General features: G+C 37.7%; 1 protein-coding gene across 1 annotated transcript in view; it reads right to left on the minus strand.

Annotated features, from left to right (window-relative positions):
• LOC133991485 (protein kinase C epsilon type-like) overlaps window positions 1–22,186 on the minus strand; it is a 119,934-nt gene that overhangs the window by 51,396 nt on the left and 46,352 nt on the right. Inside the window, exons 3-11 of the mRNA XM_062429914.1 lie at window positions 13,863–14,031; window positions 11,586–11,620; window positions 11,235–11,320; window positions 9,712–9,841; window positions 8,754–8,896; window positions 7,820–7,916; window positions 7,633–7,733; window positions 7,432–7,548; window positions 7,054–7,227 (exon numbers count right to left, since the gene is read on the minus strand). Coding sequence (XP_062285898.1) covers window positions 7,054–7,227; window positions 7,432–7,548; window positions 7,633–7,733; window positions 7,820–7,916; window positions 8,754–8,896; window positions 9,712–9,841; window positions 11,235–11,320; window positions 11,586–11,620; window positions 13,863–14,031 — 1,052 coding nt within the window. The remainder of the gene's footprint in view (window positions 1–7,053; window positions 7,228–7,431; window positions 7,549–7,632; window positions 7,734–7,819; window positions 7,917–8,753; window positions 8,897–9,711; window positions 9,842–11,234; window positions 11,321–11,585; window positions 11,621–13,862; window positions 14,032–22,186) is intronic.

The raw sequence follows: 22,186 nt of genomic DNA on the forward strand, positions 1-22,186 counted from the left end.
TTAATTATTTGGTACAAAGTTTTTATGGTTACACCACTGAGACATTTTTGCCATAATCCTCTAATATATTCTCTCAAAATGGATTAAAAGCAGAAATTTGATGCTGGGTCCACAAAAAAACAATGTGTGCAAGTTATTCATATGTTTATTTTCACATTTTAACCCCCTAAATTTGACTAAACCACATGGACACAATAAAACCTCATTGACCCTTGTATGAGCGGCTGTGGCTCAGGACACAGAGCAGGTTGGTGATTCGATCCCTCGGCCCTTCTTGTCTATCTGTCACCTTGTACGAGTCTATTTATCATGTAAATACAGTATGTGCTGTATGTGTGTACTTGCCAGAGTGCAACCTGGGACAGGGTTGGATATGTTTTGGCAGATAAAGACGAGACAAAGAAGCAGCAGCAGAATCTGATGAGAGAGAAAGAGTCGAGCGACTGAAGTGACCGAGAGATGAGGGGCGGAACAAAGACGGACAACGTTAAAGAGATACGGAGAAGAAAAGCTTAATTTTCATTGTTCGCACCTTCCTCTTCTCCTCTTTACTTTAAATCTTTAAACATAAAACAGACACACAAACACCTTTCCATGAACTTTTTCTCCAGAGTGCAGCTCAGCTCAGAGGAAACCTGTTCCAGCCTCACAAACACGGAGCTGTGGATCATTATGAACATTACGTAATGTGCTGAAACCAAACAAACATAAATAAAGCCCCAACAAACATGCACTAAACCTCTCCTGCAGAATAACACACACACACCACACCACACATTCTGCATCGAGTTATTTCCATCTTGACCAACAAAAACAATCTTCTACATGAGTTGCAGCACACTGACCAGATGCAGATGCAGCTATTCTGTTATTTATGAACACATTTTTACCATTAAAAAGCACAAAAACATAAAAAAACAGGATGTACTGTATGTAGTTTAGCATAAAGCTTCAGGTTCAGGTTCAGGTGGTGGTATTTTTAAACATACTTTTAATAATACAGTGATCTTTATCTTTCTGGCGGTTGCATTGTACAAAGTTCATGACCTCGATGTGACATCAGATAAAAACCTGGAAATGTTCCTCCACATGTCTTAAAGATCGCTGCGATCACCTGAACCGTAAAGTTCTGGATTATAACCGGATAAGTTGAGCTGGGAAAGATATTTTGGTTTTACCAGACACGTGAATGTAGCCGATATTTAGAAAAGGAGACGATATTCTACTAGCTGGGAAGGAAGATCATTTATTAGATGTAGTGTGTGTCTCACTTACTCTGCTAGTAAAAGTTATTAACGATATATCAATCAATCAATCAGTCAGACTTTATGTATAAAGCAGCTTTCATTCAGGTTCATGTAGTTCAAAGTGCTTCACAGCTGATTGACGAGCTGATAATAAGACAGAACAAGTGTAGAAAAGGAAGAAAAATTATAAAAAGGAAGAAAAAAGCAAAGAACAAAGACAAAAGACAAAATTGAGACCAATGCACGCAAGAGAGATAAAAATGTTTAAAACATTTTTTTTTTAAATGAAGTAAAAAATAATTTACTTAAATAAAAATAAGAGAATATGAGAAAAAAATATTAAAAATTAAAGATAAAAAACTGGGTTGAAATAGAGAAAAATAAGAATAAGACTAATTAAATTGTAAAAAAATAAATAAAACAAAATAAAATAAAATAAATATTATTACATTAAAAAAATGTCACTTTTTATTAAAAGTTAGACCAAAAAGAAGGTTAAAATAGATTAAAAAATAAATAAAATGAAATAAAAGAGATGAAGCTTAATTAAAGCTCGACTAAAACTAGGTTAAAAAAAGAGATTAAAAAGACAAAAGAAAGAAGATAAAACTTATATAATGATGATAATAATAAAACATAAAACGCCAGCTGTTTTGAGAAAGACTTATCAAATGAATCCTATAACGGTGTCTGATGTTAAAGGTGAACACTCCAGGTTTGGGTCTCACTTTATAGGAAACTTAAAGTAGATTTCTCTTTTTGGTTGTGAAAACTACACATAATTACCTTCTGAGTCATTATAACACAGAAACATGACTCACACACACACACACACACACACACGCACGCACGCACGCACACACACACACACACACACACACACACACACACACACACACACACACACACACACACACAGAGAACATTCATATTTATGATTTCCCACATTAAACACACACTCAACTGTCACGGTCCAATCAGCCAAGTCATTAGCGTACTGGGTCGATGCGGATCATCGCGGGGACGAGCCGACTGGAGCCGCCAGCGTTACGTAAGTAGCTGTTATTATATACTGTATACAGTATGTATGTGTGGGGCTGCTGCTGCTGTTGTTCTAATCAAAATGAGTCCAGAGCATAACTGTGGGGAGGTGAGGCGAGGCGGGGCAGGAGGGGAGGGGGGGAGGAAGGAGGGGGGGGTATAAGGGGGGGGTATGAGGGCAGGGTCACACAGCATATGGAATACACATCATGTCCCTGATAAGGATCAAAGCGGTTATATAAGAGCCACAATCCCTTTGTTTTGTTCAAGAACACACTCCCAACCAGCCCTGACTGCCTGCGTGTGTGTGTGTGTGTGTGTGTGTGTGTGTGTGTGTGTGTGTGTGTGTGTGTGTGTGTGTGTGTGTGTGTGTGTGTGTGTGTGTGTGCATGAGATAAAAAAAAAAGAAAAAGGCAGAAAAGTAATAAAGGGGACAAATTTAAAAAATAAAGTCAAAAAAGTCATGTGAGCACACTGCCTCTCTCTCTCTCTCTCTCTCTCTCTCTCTCTCTCTCTCTCTCTCTCTCTCTCTCTCTCTCTCTCTCTCTCTTCTCTCTCTCTCTCCTCTCTCTCTCTCTCTCTCTCTCTCTCGCTCCATCCCTCCATGCAGCCGGCGCATGTTTGTGTTTGCTTTAGAGGAAAATAACAGGAATAAATAAATTGAAAAAGGAGACGCCATCGTTTCCAGAACATTCTGAGAAAATAAACAAGAGATGAGACTCACAAAACTTCCTGTGCTCCACTCCTCCTTCCACATCTCCGACCCCTGCCGACCCCTCGCGTTTAAAACACCACAGAAAACACATTTATCTTCACACTTTCTGTCTCAAAACTATTATTCAATTTCTCAGTTATTATGTAAAAGTATCAGTGTTATAATGTTATTCCATTGTTTGCACTTCTATATGAATGTTTTAATACAGCAGAGTCAAACAACACACAACAACCAACTTTGCAAAGTATGAAAATTGCCGAAAAGTAAGCTTAATTTTTCCAATATTTCAATTAAATGCACCGTAATGCTTTTCTCACATATTTCCACAGTCGATGCTTCTGGACGTTCAAGTTGAAATAATTGTTATACATTTTTCCTTGGTGCGTTTGGACACATTTTATCATATTTTTTACCATTGTACCTCTAGATAGTTCATTATAGTGATGTTATTATATATATTATATACATTATATATTATTTATAGGTTATTATGCAATGGTTTTACTGGTCCGGCCCCCTTGAGATCAAATTGGGCTGCATGTGGCCCTTAAATTAAAATGAGTTTGACACACTTATTTTAATATTTCCCTCTTTTTCCACATATTTATTTAATGATCATGCATCTAAGAGTAGCAACAGTAAAGTGGTTTTAGGAGTGGCGATGAACTGACTTTGGTTATCTCCTGACTTTTCTTCTGATTTCATTATCAGAGCTTAAAATAAGAAAAAAGGGGTATTACTTAAAAGTTAATAACTTTATCCTACACCCTTTCAAACACTGAATAGTAATTAATTTGTTGTTTATCTAAAATAATTTTTGTCTTTCTATTTTGTTATATTTTGCTGCCTAAATATATTTTATTGTGTTATTTTATATACAGAATAAATAAAATAAAACTAAACAACATGAAATTAACTTGTTGTTTTAAGTTAAATGTCTCGCCAACAATCAGGTCAAATTTGATAATATACACTGTGATAACTTTGGTGATCGTCTGACTTTTCATTTCCATCTAAAACCATCATCCATCCTTTAGTTTGTGAATAAATACCTGCATTAACAGACCGACGCGTTCCGGCTTGCGGCCTTCATGAGGGTCATCATAATACCGGATTAAGGCCGCAAGCCAAAACGCGTCGGCCTATTAATAAAGTTCTATATTATGAGTGTTTTTTTGGAAATTTTTTCCTTCTACATGCACCTTGGAAGTAGGTGAAGTTGTGCTAGAAACCTCTCCTCTGAATAAATACCTGCAAAACTTATGAGCCTCAGCTGGACTTGATTTTCATCGTACCATATTGAAAATGTAGCATTATCATTGTGAGCTTGTTAGCATGCTTTAGCTCAATGCAACGCTGTGTTTACGTACAGTTATGACAGCTGAGGCTAAGATTTGCTTTGACTGTTAATGCATCCATCAAAGAACCACAGCTATATTTGCAGATGGGTTCTTTTTGAATATCTTAAACATATTATTCTCATGATTTCAGGCCTGATTAGCACATCTCTGTTTACCTGGTGGCTTCTTATAATACAGATCAGTTCAAAATCACTTGTCTATCTACGGCTGAGGACGGCAAACGTGGCACTGAGCTGCAGGAATATAAACAAAAGAAGAGTCACTGTGTCTGAGCGGAGACAGACTGATGTTTCATTTTTCTTGTGAATTCCTCGTGCACAGGTAGAACATTTCAATCCTGCAGGAAAATACACAACATCACTACCTAAAATAAGGTTTGATGTAATGACATTTTTAAGGATTTTAAGTGATATGTTACGTTTGTTTTAAGCAGATTCTTTTCAAACAGCGTTGTGCTTTTTTTCTCTTATATAGTGTTCAGGCCGATTTTTTTTATTTAAGAGCTGTTTTCATGAGCTGGATTTATTGTAATGCAACATTTTTTTATATTTCCATGCAGCTGATATACATTTTTGGATATGCAAATGTACAAATTTGACCTGCATTTATTTTTTTTAAAAACCGTTGCATTCTTCTTATTCTCCTTAAATGAATAGAATACACTCATAACACTATATAAGGGTTAAGATTGGGATTATGAGTAACAGTTATTTCTTCTTGGATTTATTTTTAGCCTGTTTTTTTTCTTCTTCTTTTCTTTCCGTTAGTATCACAATTGACATAAAAGTCCATCTCAATGCAATCAGCGCCTTCAGCTGAACTGTGCGATTACTCTGATGTACTGACGAGCATCCATTCTTTCATTCTTTAAAAAAAAGTCAAACACTTTCTCCAGTTCATTTCTTTAACGTTCGGGCTTGTGCGGCTCATGTTTTTTGTCGACTGATAAAAGTTAACACCTGTGCAGCCTTCTCAGCACCGTCAGGCTCAGGTTGCACTGAAAGGACTTGGCACATCAGCGCAACATGTGACCCGTTCCTTCAGCGAGTCATCCGACTGGATAAAGTACACACCTGGGAGTCACATACACACACACACACACACACATGCATACAGTACAGCACATGTACAGTACCTCTATACATTCCCCCCCGCCCCCCGACAGGAACACTTATGCAACGTAAAGATAGACAAAACATACAGTGGCCTGGAGGAGCTGTTGGCGTTAGCGGCGTCCCACCCACGGGTGCCCTTTGTGTGTGCGTCTGTCATCGTCCACTTACTGTGTGGACGGACAAATTAGCTGAGAAGTGGAGATGATGAGAGGAGTAGAGCGCCCAGTGTGAAAAAGAGAACGGGAAAACTTTAAGCTGAAAGGAGGGATGGAGAGAGAGAGAGAGAGAGAGAGAGAGAGAGAGAGAGAGAGAGAGAGAGAGAGAGAGAGAGAGAGAGAGAGAGAGAGAGAGAGATGGAGATCTTTCTCTCTCTCAGCTGATGGCAGCAGATGTTTTTCTGATGAGTTCAGTGTTCATGTTGTTTAAAGAAGAAGAAAAAAAGAAGTGCGTTCTAGAAATTGTTTCCAGGCTTAAAAAAACTCACAAAACTCTGCAAACAATTTCCAGTCACAAGAGAAATATCTGCTGAAGTGATTTACAGCTTTTAATCAACAGGTGTAGAGCAGGAATGCTGAGACGAGGACAGTTTGTCTCCTCACATAAAGAGACGCAGTGACGCAGAGAAGTTCTCTTATTATTGTTCTCTGACTCTGTAAAACCTTTTAGTTTAAAGTGTTAAATGATCATGTGTAACTAGTGTATCAACATGCCACAGTTTGGGTCCAATTTTGATGTTTTCTGTGCTTTATGATCTAAACGTTTTATCTGATTTACTTCTTACGTCTGTGGTGGAACTTTGCGACTCCTTAAAAAATAAAACAACCACAGACCGAAAGTGTCCAGTATTTCACAAGAAGAAAAAGAAAAAAGAAGCTCAAATGTGGGAAAAGTAGAAAAATAAAAAGAGAGTTTGTGAAGTTTATCCCTTTAATCATCTGGTGACTCATCAGCTTTATCAGAGGACCAAACTCACCCAGCTGGGAAGCACAGTTATAGCTAAGAGTCAGCTTTTTTTTAGCAGTTCAATCGGGTCATTCTTGCTTAAAACACAAATATATGTATGTAATTTTAACAGCATTCAAATGCAACAGAGATAGAAGAGCTGAAACTTTAAGGCTTTTAAACATTAAGCCATAAAATTAAAATGAAGCCCTTCAAAAATAAAATAAAGTAAAAGTAAAAAAAGAAAGATCTAGACAATAATCTACAGTTTAATTCTGTTCTTCTCATGTTAAATGTAATAAATTAAAAAGGATGCAACCTGTAAGTTGTAATTTCAATATCTTACATTAGTTTAAAGTTTTATTTCTATTATAATAAATTATTGCATGACATTTTTTTTGTAATATTACATTTAAAAAGTAGATTTTTCTCCTCAAACTGTGGATTTTTTTCTTTGGTGAGCCCTGACTTTTTGATTATAACTGGAAGCAACACCTTCAAATGTGGTTCAATGCTGTCCCCTGGAGGTGTTACATATGTTTGCATGCATATGTGTGTGTGTGCGTGCGTGTGTGTTTCTGTATGTGTGTGTGTGTGTGTGTGTGTGTGTGTGTGTGTGTGTTGTCTCTTACTTTAGTCTGGAAGCAGCAGAACAGCTGGGTCAGGTACGGGTGTTTTCTGGCCAGAGCGAGGATGCGTTTCTCTGTCAGGGTGCAGTCCACGTCGTCGTCCTGCAGGATCACGTCTTTCTTCAGCACCTTGACGGCGTAAACCTCGTCGCTGCCTTTCTGCTCCGCCAGCATCACCTGGAGAGACGCGAAACATGAAACGTAACCATGGCAACTAACTTTCTCCTTCCTTCTTTCCTCTAATTCCGTCTTCTTTTCATCGCTTACTGTCATTTATTCAACTAATCTGTTTGACTTTACAGGTAGAAGAATGAAAAATAGACACGAATTGAGAATGAGAGGAGCCAAAAAATGTCAAAAGGTCAAAGGTCACACACTCACCTTTCCGAAGCTTCCTTTCCCCAAAACTTTAATGAAGATGAAGTCGTGCAGGTTCATCCTCTTCACCTCAGGAGCGGTGTAACTTTTCACCTCTCCGTTTTCACGGCTTCCTTTACCCTCCACCCCGACGCTGCCTCCGTCACCTCCTCTTCCTCCTCCTCGTCCTCCTCCTCCTCCACCTCCGTGACCGTCCCCTGTTACCGTAGCAACAGAGGCTGCTGAAGATACTGGGTGTTTTTTGTGCTCCTCTCCGCGGTGGTCAAACGACAGAGCTTTGCGGATGTTCTCCAGCTCCTTAACATCTGGATAAATATAATAAAATAAGATAAAATGAGTTCTGGTTTAAAGTAGTTTAAAGTTTGTGTCTGATGTTTAAAACGTTAAATACCTTGGTCACACGGCGAGGTGGGGGCCGACTTTGAGCGGTCGTCTTCTGTCTGAGGCGTCCCTGGTAACGACTGCTGGGGGTCCTGACCCTGAGGAAGCTGTTCAAAGACAACATGTCCTAATCATCATCTTCATCAGTCTTTTACCATCAATATAATATCATCAATACTCAATCTACAGTCTGCACATTACTAACCTTACTTGTATAATAAAATAAATATTCAAATAAAAAAATATTAAAATAAGAAATATTACAAATGAAATAAATATTCAAATAAAAAATATAAAAAATTAAAATAAGAAAATATTAAAAATAAAATCAATATCAAAACAAAGTGTTAAAAAATAAAATAAATGTTAAGATAAAAATATAAAAAAATAATATAAATATTAAGGTAAACATATAAAAAAATAATATACATATTCAAATAAATATAAACAATAAAATACATATTAAAATGAAAATAAAAAATAATAAAAATAATAACATAAATTTTAAAATAAATTTTAAAAAATCCATTCAAGATAATATAAAGAAGCACATAAAATATGGAGATCTGCTTAATATAATTATATAAAAAAATGTAAAATCTTTAAAAAAAATAGTGACATCCAGTCTATCACTCTGAGTACAAGCTTTGTGGTAAAAGTCCTTTTGTTTACTTTTTTGTGTTTTATTTGAAGATTTGTTTTTCTTTATTTGAAGGTTAAACATAACTTTGAGCACAATGAAACTTTATATCTGCTATTTTTTTCTCTTGTATTATTTTCTGGAGGAAAAGCTGCTAAACCTGCTTATTTTATTTCATTACCTCTGCTTTACTGGACTCAAGAAAAACAAAGTAAAAAAAGCAGACATTGCTCAAGTCAATTTAAACATTTTCAAACATGAAAAATGTAAAGCTTATTTTTTCTCAAACCTGTGGTCGAGACACCTTTTTCCGTCTCTGGGCGCTGTTGGAGATCTTGTCTGGTGTGACTCCGAGGTCAGAGAGGACTTTAGCGATCCCTCTGGCGTCAACGCCGCAGTTAGGAGCCACGTTACTCTCACAGCGTCTGTGTACATTCACTTTACACACTGACACACACACACACACACACACACACACACACACACACACACACACACACACACACACACACAACACACACACACACACACACACACACACACACACACACACAGAATAAGAGGCACAGGTAGAGACTTTTAAATTCAAGTGGACATGAGACATCTTGCATGAATTCAAAACCTAAACCAGACAAATTTACATATATGTCTATACGTCAAAGAGCCAAGCTCCAATTTCCTGAGAAAGAATCTGCTTAACTGATTTTCAGCATTAGTTTTAGGGGTTAAATGTTCATGTTTAACTACTGTATTAAAATTCCACAGTCTAGTTTTATTCCTGTTTTTCTGCCTCAAAATAAAGGTTTTGCTTATGTTTTATGAGCTTTATGATCTGAAAGTTTTATCTGTTTTACTTCTCAGATCAAATCAGTGGTTTCCAACATTTTTGTATTCCGATCCCTTAAAATAAACAACCACAGACCGAGTGTGTCCTGTGTTTCACAAGAAAAAGCTCAAATGTGGGAAATGGAAAAAAAAGAGCCGTTTTTCTGGCTTATCCCTTCAATCATCTGGTGACTCATCAGATTTATCAGAGGACCAAACACACCCAGCTGGGAACCACAGTTTTTAATTACAGTTAAAGCCAAAGTGCCCTTTTTTAGGAGTTTAATAGGCTCAATGTGCTCTATCTTGTTACCAAATCCCTCATTTCCCACAACTATACGACCTGATATATATCTATTTTTTCCAGATCAAGTAAGAGTTAAAGAGAAAGAGTGAAAGCATTAAATGGATGAACACTTTATCTGCACGCTCGGTACCTTTACACTGCAGTCCCTGTCGCAGCAGACCCCACAGCAGAGATCCACAATGGTCGCAGAAGGTGAGAACTTTAAAGTTGTGGATGCTGAACTTGTGAGGCACGTTGACGCTGAATCTCTGCGACCCGACCTGCTGCAAGAGAGACAGAAAAGGACAGTTTGAGTGATAACATCTGCAGGATGATCGAAGTCAGACAGATGTTGTTTTGTTTTTTTCCCCTATTTAGCTAAGTATTAGTTGAGCTGGACAGTAAAGTTTAGGTGCAAAGCTCTGTGAACATGAGAGTAAGCTTGGGAGGCATCACTATATTTCAGTATATCAGAGTATTTTCAAATCCCGAATGAATGACACCGTCGAAATACACAGACTCTGAGTAAACCTGATGTTTCGAGGAGCACTTGAAGGCAACATGTTGTCCCCTCTTTGACCACAATGTGGGGTTGCACTCTTTTACTCCTCAGGAAGTGAAAACTGCAGAAGAAGTGATTCAAAATGTCTAACTTCCTTGAAAACTTTAGCCAAATTATGAGTTATCAGTGTCTCGTAGTGTTGGCGGTGAATGAAACTCTCTGGAATTCATCATATGGCCTTCAAGTAAATTTGTTCCTGACATTAAATCAGCTGTTTTTTCTCCACTCTGGTACCTGATGAACAGGTAAGACAAAGATTTATTTGTTTTCTCTCTGAAGTTTTGCGGCCATGTTTATAATGTATTTTCTGCACAGCTGCTGGTTTTGATTCAAATACAATCATATATCCTGGTAAAATGTCAGGAAGCTAAACAGATATTACCTCAGTCTACATCAGAGTGCTCCAATCCATTTGTAACCAGTAACTCTCATTAGTGGCCATTAAGTGAAGACTGTGGTTTTATTGGAAAATGAGTGTTCACCTCACAGGACTAAATAAAAAATGGATTGAATTAAATTGATACTTCCCAGTAAGTTTAATCAGGCCAAATGGAAACTAATGATTGTAATTAGAAGTGACGTCATTTATGGTCTGGATTAAACTACAGCTGATTGACAGCTGATAATAAAACAGAACAAGTGTAGACCGAGGAGAATGAAACAAATTACAAAGACAACAGAAAAAAGAAAAAAAAAAAAGACCATTGCATGCAAGAGAAAAATAAGAATGGTAAAAATGTTTATAAAAGTTAGCGGGGAAAAACTACATTAAAAAGACAAAACAAAGGTAGAAATGAAATAAAATGAGGAGATAAAGTTGAATAAAAGCTTCACTAAAACTAGGTTAAAAAAAGAGATCAACAACATCAAAACAAATGAAATAAAAATAGAATAAAAAGACTGTAAACTGCAGTGAGAATAATGATATAAAGATGTGTTTTTGCTCTGTGAACATATTTGGTGTGTTACACAAGGCAGGAACTCTTCTGTTAAACATGTAAACAACATGTTTTATTTTCTAGAAAAGGTCAAAATCAACAATCAATCCACATTGTGTTTTATCTCATAAAAAAAAACACAACTGCCTGCTGTTGTTGTGGATTCATTCATACCTCGCTGCCTGTGTCGTCCTTCTTCATCCCTGCACACTTGGTAATGATCAGCTCATGGCAGCGCTTATGGACCACACAGGTGCACACTGGAGGAGGAACACACACACACACACACACACACACACACACACACACACACACACACACACACACACACACACACACACACACACACACACACACACACACACACACACACGGACATATGAAACACATTTGCAGGGTAATTTTGTGTGTTTTTAAAATGCCTCCAGTTTGCTATTATTGCCAAACAATGAATTAAGATGAAGACACACTGGACCGGAGGAATGTAAAGACTTTAAGAGGCGATAAAAATAAAACCGATCCTACCTTGACACTGGTAGCCCTGCTTTCCTAAAACGCCCCTGAGAGTCAGAGAGAGGGAGAAAAAGAGTGAGTAAACAGCGTTAACTCGGCTTGACCTGCAAACATCAGTCGATTAATCAATTAATCCACTGCAAGAAATAATTTGGCAACTATTATTTATAATCAATTACTCCTTTTTAAGTCATTTTTTAAGCAAAAATACCAAATAGTACTTTGCTTTTCTCTGTTTTCTATCACTTTAAACAGTATGTATTTTGGTTTTGGATTATTTAGACACACAAAACAAGACATTTGATGTGATCTCCAGTGAAATAGTGAAAATGTGCATTGTGTTATTTAAATCCTGTTGCTAGAAGAAGGTGAAATATTGATATGTTGGCTCTGTAGTTATCAGCTGTGAGAGTTTTATTTATAATTGGTTACTTCTCAAAGAACTACAACTCTTGTATTATTCATTTATTCAGTATTTGTACAGTATTTGTACAGATTTGTTTTTCTCTTTTCATGTCTTAATCTAAAGGTTTAGTGGAAATCAAGTAAAGATTACCAGAACAAGAGCAGCAGCCTAGCTCACTTTATTTATCTGTTTACTTATTGATAGATATATTGATATAGATGTTCATTATTCATTATTTTATTATGATCATTGGGACCTCAGTACTGTATTTTGTTCTCTTTCAGCCTGGTATTAGTATTAAGTAGAGCTGTTGATTGTTTAACAGATAATGAATCGCCAAGTATTTTGATAGTTTTGAGTGATTTTTAAGAGAAAAATGCACAAATCCTCTGGTTTCAGCTTCTCAAATATGAATATATCTGCTTTCTTTAGTGTTTTATGACAGTAAACTGAATATCTTTAGTTCTTGGACAGTTGATCGGGACATTTATGGTTGTATTTTGGGGTTTTGGAGACAGAAATCAACATTTTCTGGTATTTCATAGACAGAATGATTACAACAATGGCAGATTATGAAAATAAGTGTTAGTTTAAAGCCATATATATGATGTTGTGAGATAAAAAAGAATATAAACAGCAAAAGTGTTTAATTTCTTTTTACAGCTCGTTAGTTATGAGTCGTAGCTAAATCTGATGTATTGCGATTGAACAACATGCCCAAAACCTCAAAGTTTTACATTAAAATCCAGTTTATTTTTCTCTGAATTCATTGTGGTTACTACAAGACGTATCAGTTTCCCACATAAAAAAACTCAACTATTTATACAAGCGATTTGCTCCCCTGTGTGGTTCAGTATTTGTGTTCATTGAGCACAGAGAGCCTGAACACTGGAGGCCTCTATCAAACACAGTGTCCTTGTGATTCTGATTACAGATCAAAGGTTCTTTCAGCTGAAAGCGAAGCAGAGCACCGAGGCCACATGTTTCCATGTGAGTGACGCTAACACAGTTGTTGGGATGGAAACAAACACAGCTGGCTTTGTTTATTGGTCCACACTTCACAGCGTTTGCTCTGTTTACGTGTAAACAAGACGCCAGGTTAGTGGTAGGAATAAGAGAGCACAGTAATAACGTGCAATGCAGAAAGACGTGCTTACATGCAGCTTTCTGTATTACTGTATTGTATTATTGTGTATTATTGATATGTGATGCTGCAGCCTTAAGAGGATTTTTCTCAGTTGCTCAGGTTTGATAACTGTCAGATTGTCTTAGATTTTCTTATTTAGATTTTGTTTGGGTTTTACTTTGTTCTCTGGTATTCAACGATTCACCGCTGCAACATGTGCTGATGTTAAAACCCCCATCAGGGATCTGACTAACCATCTAAATTGCGACAGAAATTCTGTAGAAATCCAGTTGTGTTGACAGATCGATCTGATTTGGGAAACCATGTTTTTTTGTCTACTGAACCTAAAGTGCGTGTAAATCATCTGGGTCTGTTCTTCTAGTGAATAAGTCTGTGTTTAGGTGACTGTTTCAACAGTTATTTTCTGTCAGTGTGCGGTCTTGAAGATGAAGTATCTTAAAGTGCCACTGATGGCCACTAGATGCTGTCTCCTACTGACTCCCATTCAAAAAGCCTCAACTTCTCTTCGTTAATTTCTTTCAAGGAGTCATTATAATCTCAATCACTATATTCAGGACCTTTAACAAGAGTGCTGGTGGTCATTCTGGATATTGTTGCTCCGTTAATAAGATTTGAAGACTTATAGCGGGACGTTGATTGACAGCTGTGATTTATATCCATCTTTACGTACAGTTTATAGTATTTAAATGTGTTTTTTTGAGTGTGTAGTAATTATCATGAGTGGTCGTATACTCACCAGATGAAGTCCCTGCAGTGGGAGCAGTAGGTGGGCTGTCTCAGGTAGGTGGCCATGAACTTGTGTCCGTTGACCTGGTGGACTCTTCGGCGGACGGCACCCTGACGCTTCCTTGGGCGCATCCGCTGCCGAAACACACGCTCTTCATTTTCACTGGACATGGTCGCATCTAAAAACACACATAGTTATACACATCAGTATACAGTATAATAGAAAAGTATTATGGTTATCCTGTAGCTACATTTTCAATATACATGTTTATTTAATCTTAATCTTTGTGTTTCTAGATGAGGAACCATCATGGAGATAAATGAACCCATTGGTCTCTCTTGAAAAGGAAAATCTGCACTTCCATCATTTGGCCACTAGATGGCAGTGACGCTGTGTGGGCTGAAAACTGAAAGCACCGAGGTCGTCTTTAGTGATAAATCAAACACTCTGCTCTTTTCTTTCTCACACAGTCAGTCACAGCGTCTGCTTGTGTCTCTCCTGCTCTGTCTGTTTAATTAAGGAGGGTTTTCCCAGTGGAACAGCAGAGGGTTTCAATTACTGTCTAACCCTGTGTTCATTACGTACACACACTACCTAGGGCGAGCAAGTGAGAGAGGGGGAAAAAGAGAGAGAGAGAGAGGGAGGGGTGACTTTACAGTAATATAAATTATGAAGAGTAAAAGGGATTAGGAGGATGAAGTAATATATTTTGTACAAGTCATAAAAATAAATGCACACTCACAAAGAGAATGAAAAACAAGCTCACCCTTTTTAAAAACGACTTGGGGAAGCTGACATCAAAGCCTAACTTTACATTTAACGGTGACAAACAAAGAGAAATGTCCTTCCCTCATTGTAAGCTGGTCTTAAATCGATACTAAAACACTTCCTTTTTTTATGAATGAAGCGATACACAAGTTGAAGCAGCAGCAGTGGTGAACAATCAGCAACTGTCATCCCTGCAAACCCCACCCTCAAAGGTCCTATACTTTTGGAAAGTACTACCTAAGAGACTTTTTTGGAGGATAAAACAACCTCTATGGAACTTAATTTAGACCCTGGTCTATGCAGTGGAAATGCAGGTAGAGGAACGAGCCCCTCAAAAGGTTATAGTCACTGGGGAAAGTACCTGTGGTCGATGATTTGAATTTTTAGTACCAATATTTTCCAGTTAACTAAATTTACCTGAAGCTTGTCTCTGTTGACTGTTTTTATAAGTGGATTGTATAACTCTGATTGCAAGCGACACAAATGTAATCTGTGATAGATACACACTATAAAACACAATCACCATGTTAGATACTGTCAGAAAAAGTCCAAATCAGATGTTTTGGAAAGAAAACAAAGAGAGCAGACGCTGAAGATATGTTTAAGGATTGATGTTAAAGAAAGTGTTGTAAAGTTCGTCATGGTGAAGCATCTTCCAGACAAGTGAAGAATCTTTAGTTGGATGTTTGAGCTACACTGTGTAGAACGCTGTGTGTGCTGAGTTTGAGTTACTTCATGACTTCATCTGCTGGCGGAGGAAAGTTTCTCTGCACTCACCAAAAATCTGCTTTTTAAGATATGAACCTAAGAGGATGATTTGCGACATCACAACTCATGTAGAGCTCGTCTGAATCCAAAGAACAGCTACAACTGTTATATTTTTCTTCAGTAGTCATGGTATGAGTACCTCAAACATCATATGTCTTTTCCTTTACATCACTCAGCATTTACTACATCGGATCATGTAAGAAAGTGACTACTGAGTATGTTTCATTGCAAATAAGTTCACAGTCATCACTTTTTTACTAGACAATAATTCATCTACTATATATCTTCAGTTTATATTGTTGCCCCACTAATGTTTATGTCAAGTCATATTATCAGATGGTCTTCTCATCTGTCCTTTTCAAAGCAAAGCGGTCCAAAAACTACCAGCTGGAAAAACATGAATTTTTCTGTGAATATTTGTATTCCCTGGAGCAGTGATTCCCGGCCTTGTTCCTTAAGTGACCCCTATTTTACCATGAAGTACGCTGTCGACCCCTGACGAACTGACATATTTTATGTATATTATATTTGATGCATAATGAAATAAAATGACAGTCGGTGTACAATGAACCTAAATAGTGATCTCAATACCTGCAGGGAGTTTGTGCAAAACTAGCAACTAACAAATGTATCATATTTTTAGGAATGTTTCATGCAGTTTTATGTCTGTGTTATTATTTAAAAACTAGTATACTTATACTTTTATCATACTACATACTTAATAAGCTTCTTTTTGTCACATTCAGTTGTCTCCTCTCCCTGACTCGTGGTCATTGTTCTATCAGCTCTTTGGTTGTTTTAGCTGCATACTTTTCTCATGCATGCTACAGTGACGGTTCTGTTAGTGCTGCTTCTCCTCATGCCTACATTGCACCCTCATCTTCATTAGGTAAATAACAATATTAATATAACAATTACATATATGTTTTTTTCTAGAAATTAATTAAATGCTCAGACATATGTAGCAAAAAAGTTTCTTACACTGCTTAAAATCAAGAGGACCTCATGACCCCGTGTGAACTGCTTTGTGGGAGTTGGAGCCCCTTCTGTGATGTTAAAACATCAACCGTTACCCAAAATATATCACAATCAAATGGACAGACGACTGTTAACTTTAATGAGCGTATTCATGCTCCCCAAAGAATGAACTGTTCCTGTTTGAGATGCTCGACGAGCCTTTCTGCACCTTCAGGACATGTTTAGCTCTACACGTATCAGGACTCCTCATATATTTCTTCCTCTCCGTCACGTTCTACCCGTCTTCAGTCTCACTCCTCCAGCCCCTTTTGCTATACGCCATCACCATCACCTAGCAACTGATGGCTGCTGCCTAGCAACAGTGTTAGACATAGCGTTGCACACTGGGGAGGTTTCAGGGATTTTGGGAGGGGTGGGTATGAGACAGACGTGTTACTCCTCTGTGATGTCCTCACCACCACCAAACAGGTAAAAGTTAAATATCAGAGAGCTTAGTGCCACAACTGTTTTTTTAACTGGATACAGTCAAAGACAGAGTTCATAATGAACACATTCACCTTTATCAATCCAAAAGAGCACAAAAAAAGACTTTAGATCTCAAGTCCTGCTGGCAGATCCTCAAGGCTGCAGGATTTATTACACTCAACAGTACTAAAGTGATGTACCAATGATGATAAATGATACATGTGCTGCATAATAACAATACTTATTAGCACTGTCAATTATCTTATATTATTTAGTTCAAGCAGATGTTGTTTTGTTTTCTAAATTAAAATAAAACTATTGATTCCCCCTCCCAAAAAAAGAAGGAAAAAAAAAAGAAATTGATGATGCACGTTACCTTAACTTAAACCTGCATTACCTTTTTTTGGCCACTTGGGGGCAGCAGAAACAAATAGTGAACACATCACTAAAACATTGTCACATTTTAAGTTGATACTGTATGTTGAACTTCTTAGCGAACAGCTGCTTATTTCTACATCCAGCAGGTACTGATCAACATTATCATTCATTTGGAGTCTTGTTTCTGTCCAACTGCTGAATGTAGGTCCAATATTCACTCTCTTTTAGCTCTGTTTTTACTCTCTAGCAACTCCTGAGGGAAATATCTGGCTCTTTAGCTGCTAAATGCTCCACTATGTTCACCAGTTAGTCTACAGCCAACTGTGTCCGTCTGCTGTTTGGAGCTGAGCAGGTAGTGTAAAGTGGCTTTTTTAGAGCTTTTTCTATAAAAACGACGATGTGAGAGTGAACCAAGCCAAGGGTCACTGAGGGGCCACACTCATTTCATAGCTGCTATTATATAAAGATATTATATAGAAGTCAATGTGTCATGAGGTACTTTTCAACATGCTGTACTTGAATCATTGTGGATGGATGTTAGCCTGCCAGCTATAACCACAGACCACATAAAGTAAAGAACAACATTGTCTATTCTTGCAATGCTCATCATCATTATAGCGGCTATACATAGAGCTGTCACGGTTACTGCATTACCGCATTAACGCAATCACATAACGCCCACTGCAGAGTGAAGCTGATCACCACTTCGCTGAGTGATGGGACAATAAATAATCTCTCAGGCTTGACGTTAAAAAATTACGTGCCTGCCAAATGCCAACCAATATTTCTGCTGGAAAGTCGGCCTCTTGATGACAAAACAGTACAGGAATAAATACAGATATTTAGACTACAGAAGCTATAAGGAATAGACTACAGAAGGAATAAACGCATTTGAAAAGTTGACCGTACTGGTTCGAGTACAAATCAGTTTTGTTTTCCTAGAAATAAGTCTGGAAAAAGTCTTATATTTACGGTCTACACAATTTCCTGTTGTTGTTTGTAGCTTTAATATTGCTATGCTAGTCTATTAGTGAGTGTGTTAGAGTCAGTCAACCATAAAAGTGTTTGGTTAATCCAGTTTGACCTGCAGGAGGTTCTGAAGGGGCGTGTAACTCTGCCTTTCTTCAAAAGAGGAAATAAGTTCACATTGAGTGAAAACGAGTCAAAATGGGTGTTGGAAAAAGGGGAGACATTTTATAATCAGAGGCAGCTGATATTGGGGTCAATACAATACTGATGAACCTTTTTCTATAACATCTAAGGTTTAAGTCACTTTTTTTAAGGGCGGTAACCATGACGGTTTGAATGGCTTTGCTAATTTGTGCAGTAAGTATCGCGCCAGCTCTAGCTACACACCTTTAAAACATGTATCTAACAGCAGGCAAACTGAAAATGGATGCAGGATTATGGCCGCACATTAAGCAGGATAGCTCAGAAGTCCCTCTACTACTACATATTGACTTTTAGGCCTCTACCTCCAGCTCTTCCCCGGTCAATTCGAGGCATTCTCGGTCTAGATGGGATATACAGTATAATCCCTACAGAGAGAGTATTCTGCATGTTATGGGCTCTTCTCTCACTTAGACAAGGCCAGAATACCTCCACAGGGAGGCTTGCAGGGGGCATCATGGTCCAACATCCACATCATGTTAGCTGGCTCTTTAAAACATTTAAGGAGGAGCAGCTTTACTACTCTGAGCTCCTTCCAGACGTCTGAAAAGCCCAGACGCTTATAATAAATGAATGATATTTAAGTACAGACAGCAGCAGTAGGAGCTTTTTGCTGTTTTAATACTGAACACTGCAGGATTTAGCACCGATTTCAGACCAGTCCTCAGTCACAGTGAATGAGAAGTTGATTATAAAGGCAGCTGGATTACTCACATAATGAGTAGAAAGATGTTGGTACATGCAGAAGACACCGACTGGCTCCAAGTGGTGCAAACTGATGAAAAGACTCTCAATGTTGTGTAAGTTGAAAATGACTCAACAATTTTATCTATTTGCAAAAGATTTGCCTGTCTGCTGAGGGCGATGTCATTTTTTCCAGACCCGTGTAACCACTCCTTATTTTAAGTATTGATTATTCTTTTAACTTTATTTTATTTTTAGTCATACAGTAGTCATTTGATGTATAAAATGTCAGAAAATGATGAAACCTTTCAATCACTGTTTCCCAAAGCCTAAGATGACGTCCTCAAATGTCTTTTTGTCTTGTGCAAAAGGTCTACAATCAAAAGACATTCAATTTATTATCAGAGAAAACTGATGAAACAAGGAATAAACAGAGAATTTTGCTTCTAAAATGATTCAGCCAAGCAGTTTTGGTACATTTTATTTCAACTAAACCTTTACCTTAAGACTTTGTCGTTTATTGAGTCATTTTTATTAGATTTTTATATGTGTGCGCTTCCAAGCTACCACAGTAATAGACATTTAAAAAATGAACTTTCAATAAACTAATACTGTTCTGGACAAAGGCCACAAGGGTTTTCTAACAAAGCTTCATTCAGTTTAGAGAATAATACTCTCAAAGCTGATAACAACAGAGCCAGAGCAGCATATAAATATTTCACCTGCTTTTAGCAACAGGCAGCGCCTTATCAACAACAGTGCTTTGTGTGTGTGTTTGAGTGTGTGTGTGTATGCGTGTGTGTGTGTATGCGTGTGTGTGTGTGCATGTAAGCTAATAGGTTGATTGTAGCTCTCAGGCCTGACAGTTCAGCCATGTGTTCTCTGCTATGCAAACACATTTAAGTAATGACTGCAATTTCAGCCGCTCGCACACGCATGCATGCACACACACACACATACACACACACAGGTACATAAACATACAGTACAGACAGGCATGAGGAATACGTGAACAGAGTGAAAGAGAAAAAATATATAATTAAAGAACAGATTTATAACAGAGAGAAAGCAAATGATTATTTCCTGCTGAAAGTCCTTATCCTAATGTCAGCTCTTTGTCACTTTGTATTGCTCTCTCTCTCTCTCTGCCTCTTTCCCCCCTCTCTCTCTCTCTCTCTCTATCTATCTATCTCTTTTTCGATGATGTAACTGGTCCATTAGAGAACACTCCACTTTACTAATCAATTTATCACCCTCCTCCCCCCCTCTCTCGACCTCTGGTTAACTCCCTCTCGGTCTTTCTCTTCTTCCATTCTGTCATGTCTCTCTAACACGCAAACCTGGTACGCACACACACACATACACACACACACATATATATATACACAGATGCACAAACACAAACATTTCTGGTAAACACTGACTCTGTTATCTCTTGAGTGGAGGTATAAAATCTGATAGCGCCGTTATCTTGAGATATGGTGGGAAAAGTCATTCACATCTGGTGAAGTGAAACAAAAAACAGCTTTGTTGTTCTGGTGTAAAGTTCAGTCTTTCCCTCGTGAAATCATGATCATTTCTGGAAAAAAGCAAGGGAGGATGTATGTCAGTAAAGCGGACAAACAGCACATAATAAGCCCAATTTCGAATCCAAGTTATATGATAGCAGTTGTGGTGACGTACACGGTATGTTGTTGATCAAATCTGTTCTTTTTCCTGCATTAGTGCCAAATTATAAAGATTAAATTCCGTTATTTACAGTAAGGCTCTGAAGTGTTAGGCAACCTCTTCTGTAATGTTTTTGTATTCCCTTATAAGAAACTAAACCAAATATGCTGAAATCAATAGTAGAAGCTTAAAAGGTGAAATAATACATAAGAACAAGTTTGTGGCAGCTAAAGCTTTGAATCCATCAAAGAAAGTGTCTCATACTTCAGTACAGTAAACCGCAGTAAGTAGAAAATACCACTAGATGGCAGAGTATCTTTAAAGCTAGTTGCACCAAATCTTCAGAGGAAATGGATCTAGACATTGGCATTAGCCTTTCTCCATTGACCTTAACATTTCATCCACACACCAGTGACTTCAGTACTGGCTTTAATCTGGTGATTGTTAAAGCACCACCGCAACTTGTCACATACTTTCATGCCGGTTGTATGTTACACTAACTTTCTCTCATTGACTTTCTGATAAAGGAGCTGATAAAGATTTGCACTACATGACTTTGTAGGATTGTGGTGGAAGATAAACAGTGGTTGAGGATGGTTAAACTCTCAAACTCAAGCAATAAACAGATATATCTATATATGCTGACAGGATGTACAAATAGATAGATCTAGATACTGCAAGTTTTGTGTGTGTGTGTGTGTTGAGTGTTTCTTACATTAGAAACTAGGACGAGGTGCTGCTGATAACGGGAAATACACACACTCAAAAGCCGACTTGAGTAACTGAACACCTGCCTCTAGCATCCAGGCCTCGATCAGTTTATCAAACAACCAAAACTGGCACTAGTAGGGTCTGCTTTGGTTGTTTAATCAAACTTCTATGTATCCAAGAACCCTTAAATCAGAATGAGTTATGTGATATCAGATGTAGATTTGTCATGGAGAATGAAAACCTTTTACAAGTTTACATTTTTTATCAAGACGCATAAAAAAGTTAAGTTCTTTGCCTTATTTGACGACATGAATCAAGCAATTTGACTATTTCACATGCGCTGTCGAAAACAATATATCGTGCAGACCTCGTATGTACTGTAAATGTCTGCTAATGTTGGGTAACAAACAGGAGACAGACAGTGAGTCTGTTCCTCCTGCATAAACACCTCCTTCTCTGTCTCTGTTCCTTGGAAGTGTCTGACAGTTGATCTCTCTCTCTCTGAATTTGTGTTAATGCTTCTTTCACATTTCCACCCCTATCCCACCATCTCAAAAACCTGACTCACGCCAAGGATTAGACATGCAGGGACACAGCTGTTGTGTGTTTGTGTGTCTGTATGTTCTCCTGTCTCACCTTCGGTCATCATCGCCGTTCCTGTTTTAGAACACTGGACAGCTTCATGCTGCCATTAAATAAATAATAACCATAAACTGAGCTGCTGGCAGGTCTGCCTCTTTGAA

Source organism: Scomber scombrus, chromosome 12 (genome assembly GCF_963691925.1).
Source record: "Scomber scombrus chromosome 12, fScoSco1.1, whole genome shotgun sequence".
NCBI lineage: Eukaryota > Metazoa > Chordata > Actinopteri > Scombriformes > Scombridae > Scomber > Scomber scombrus.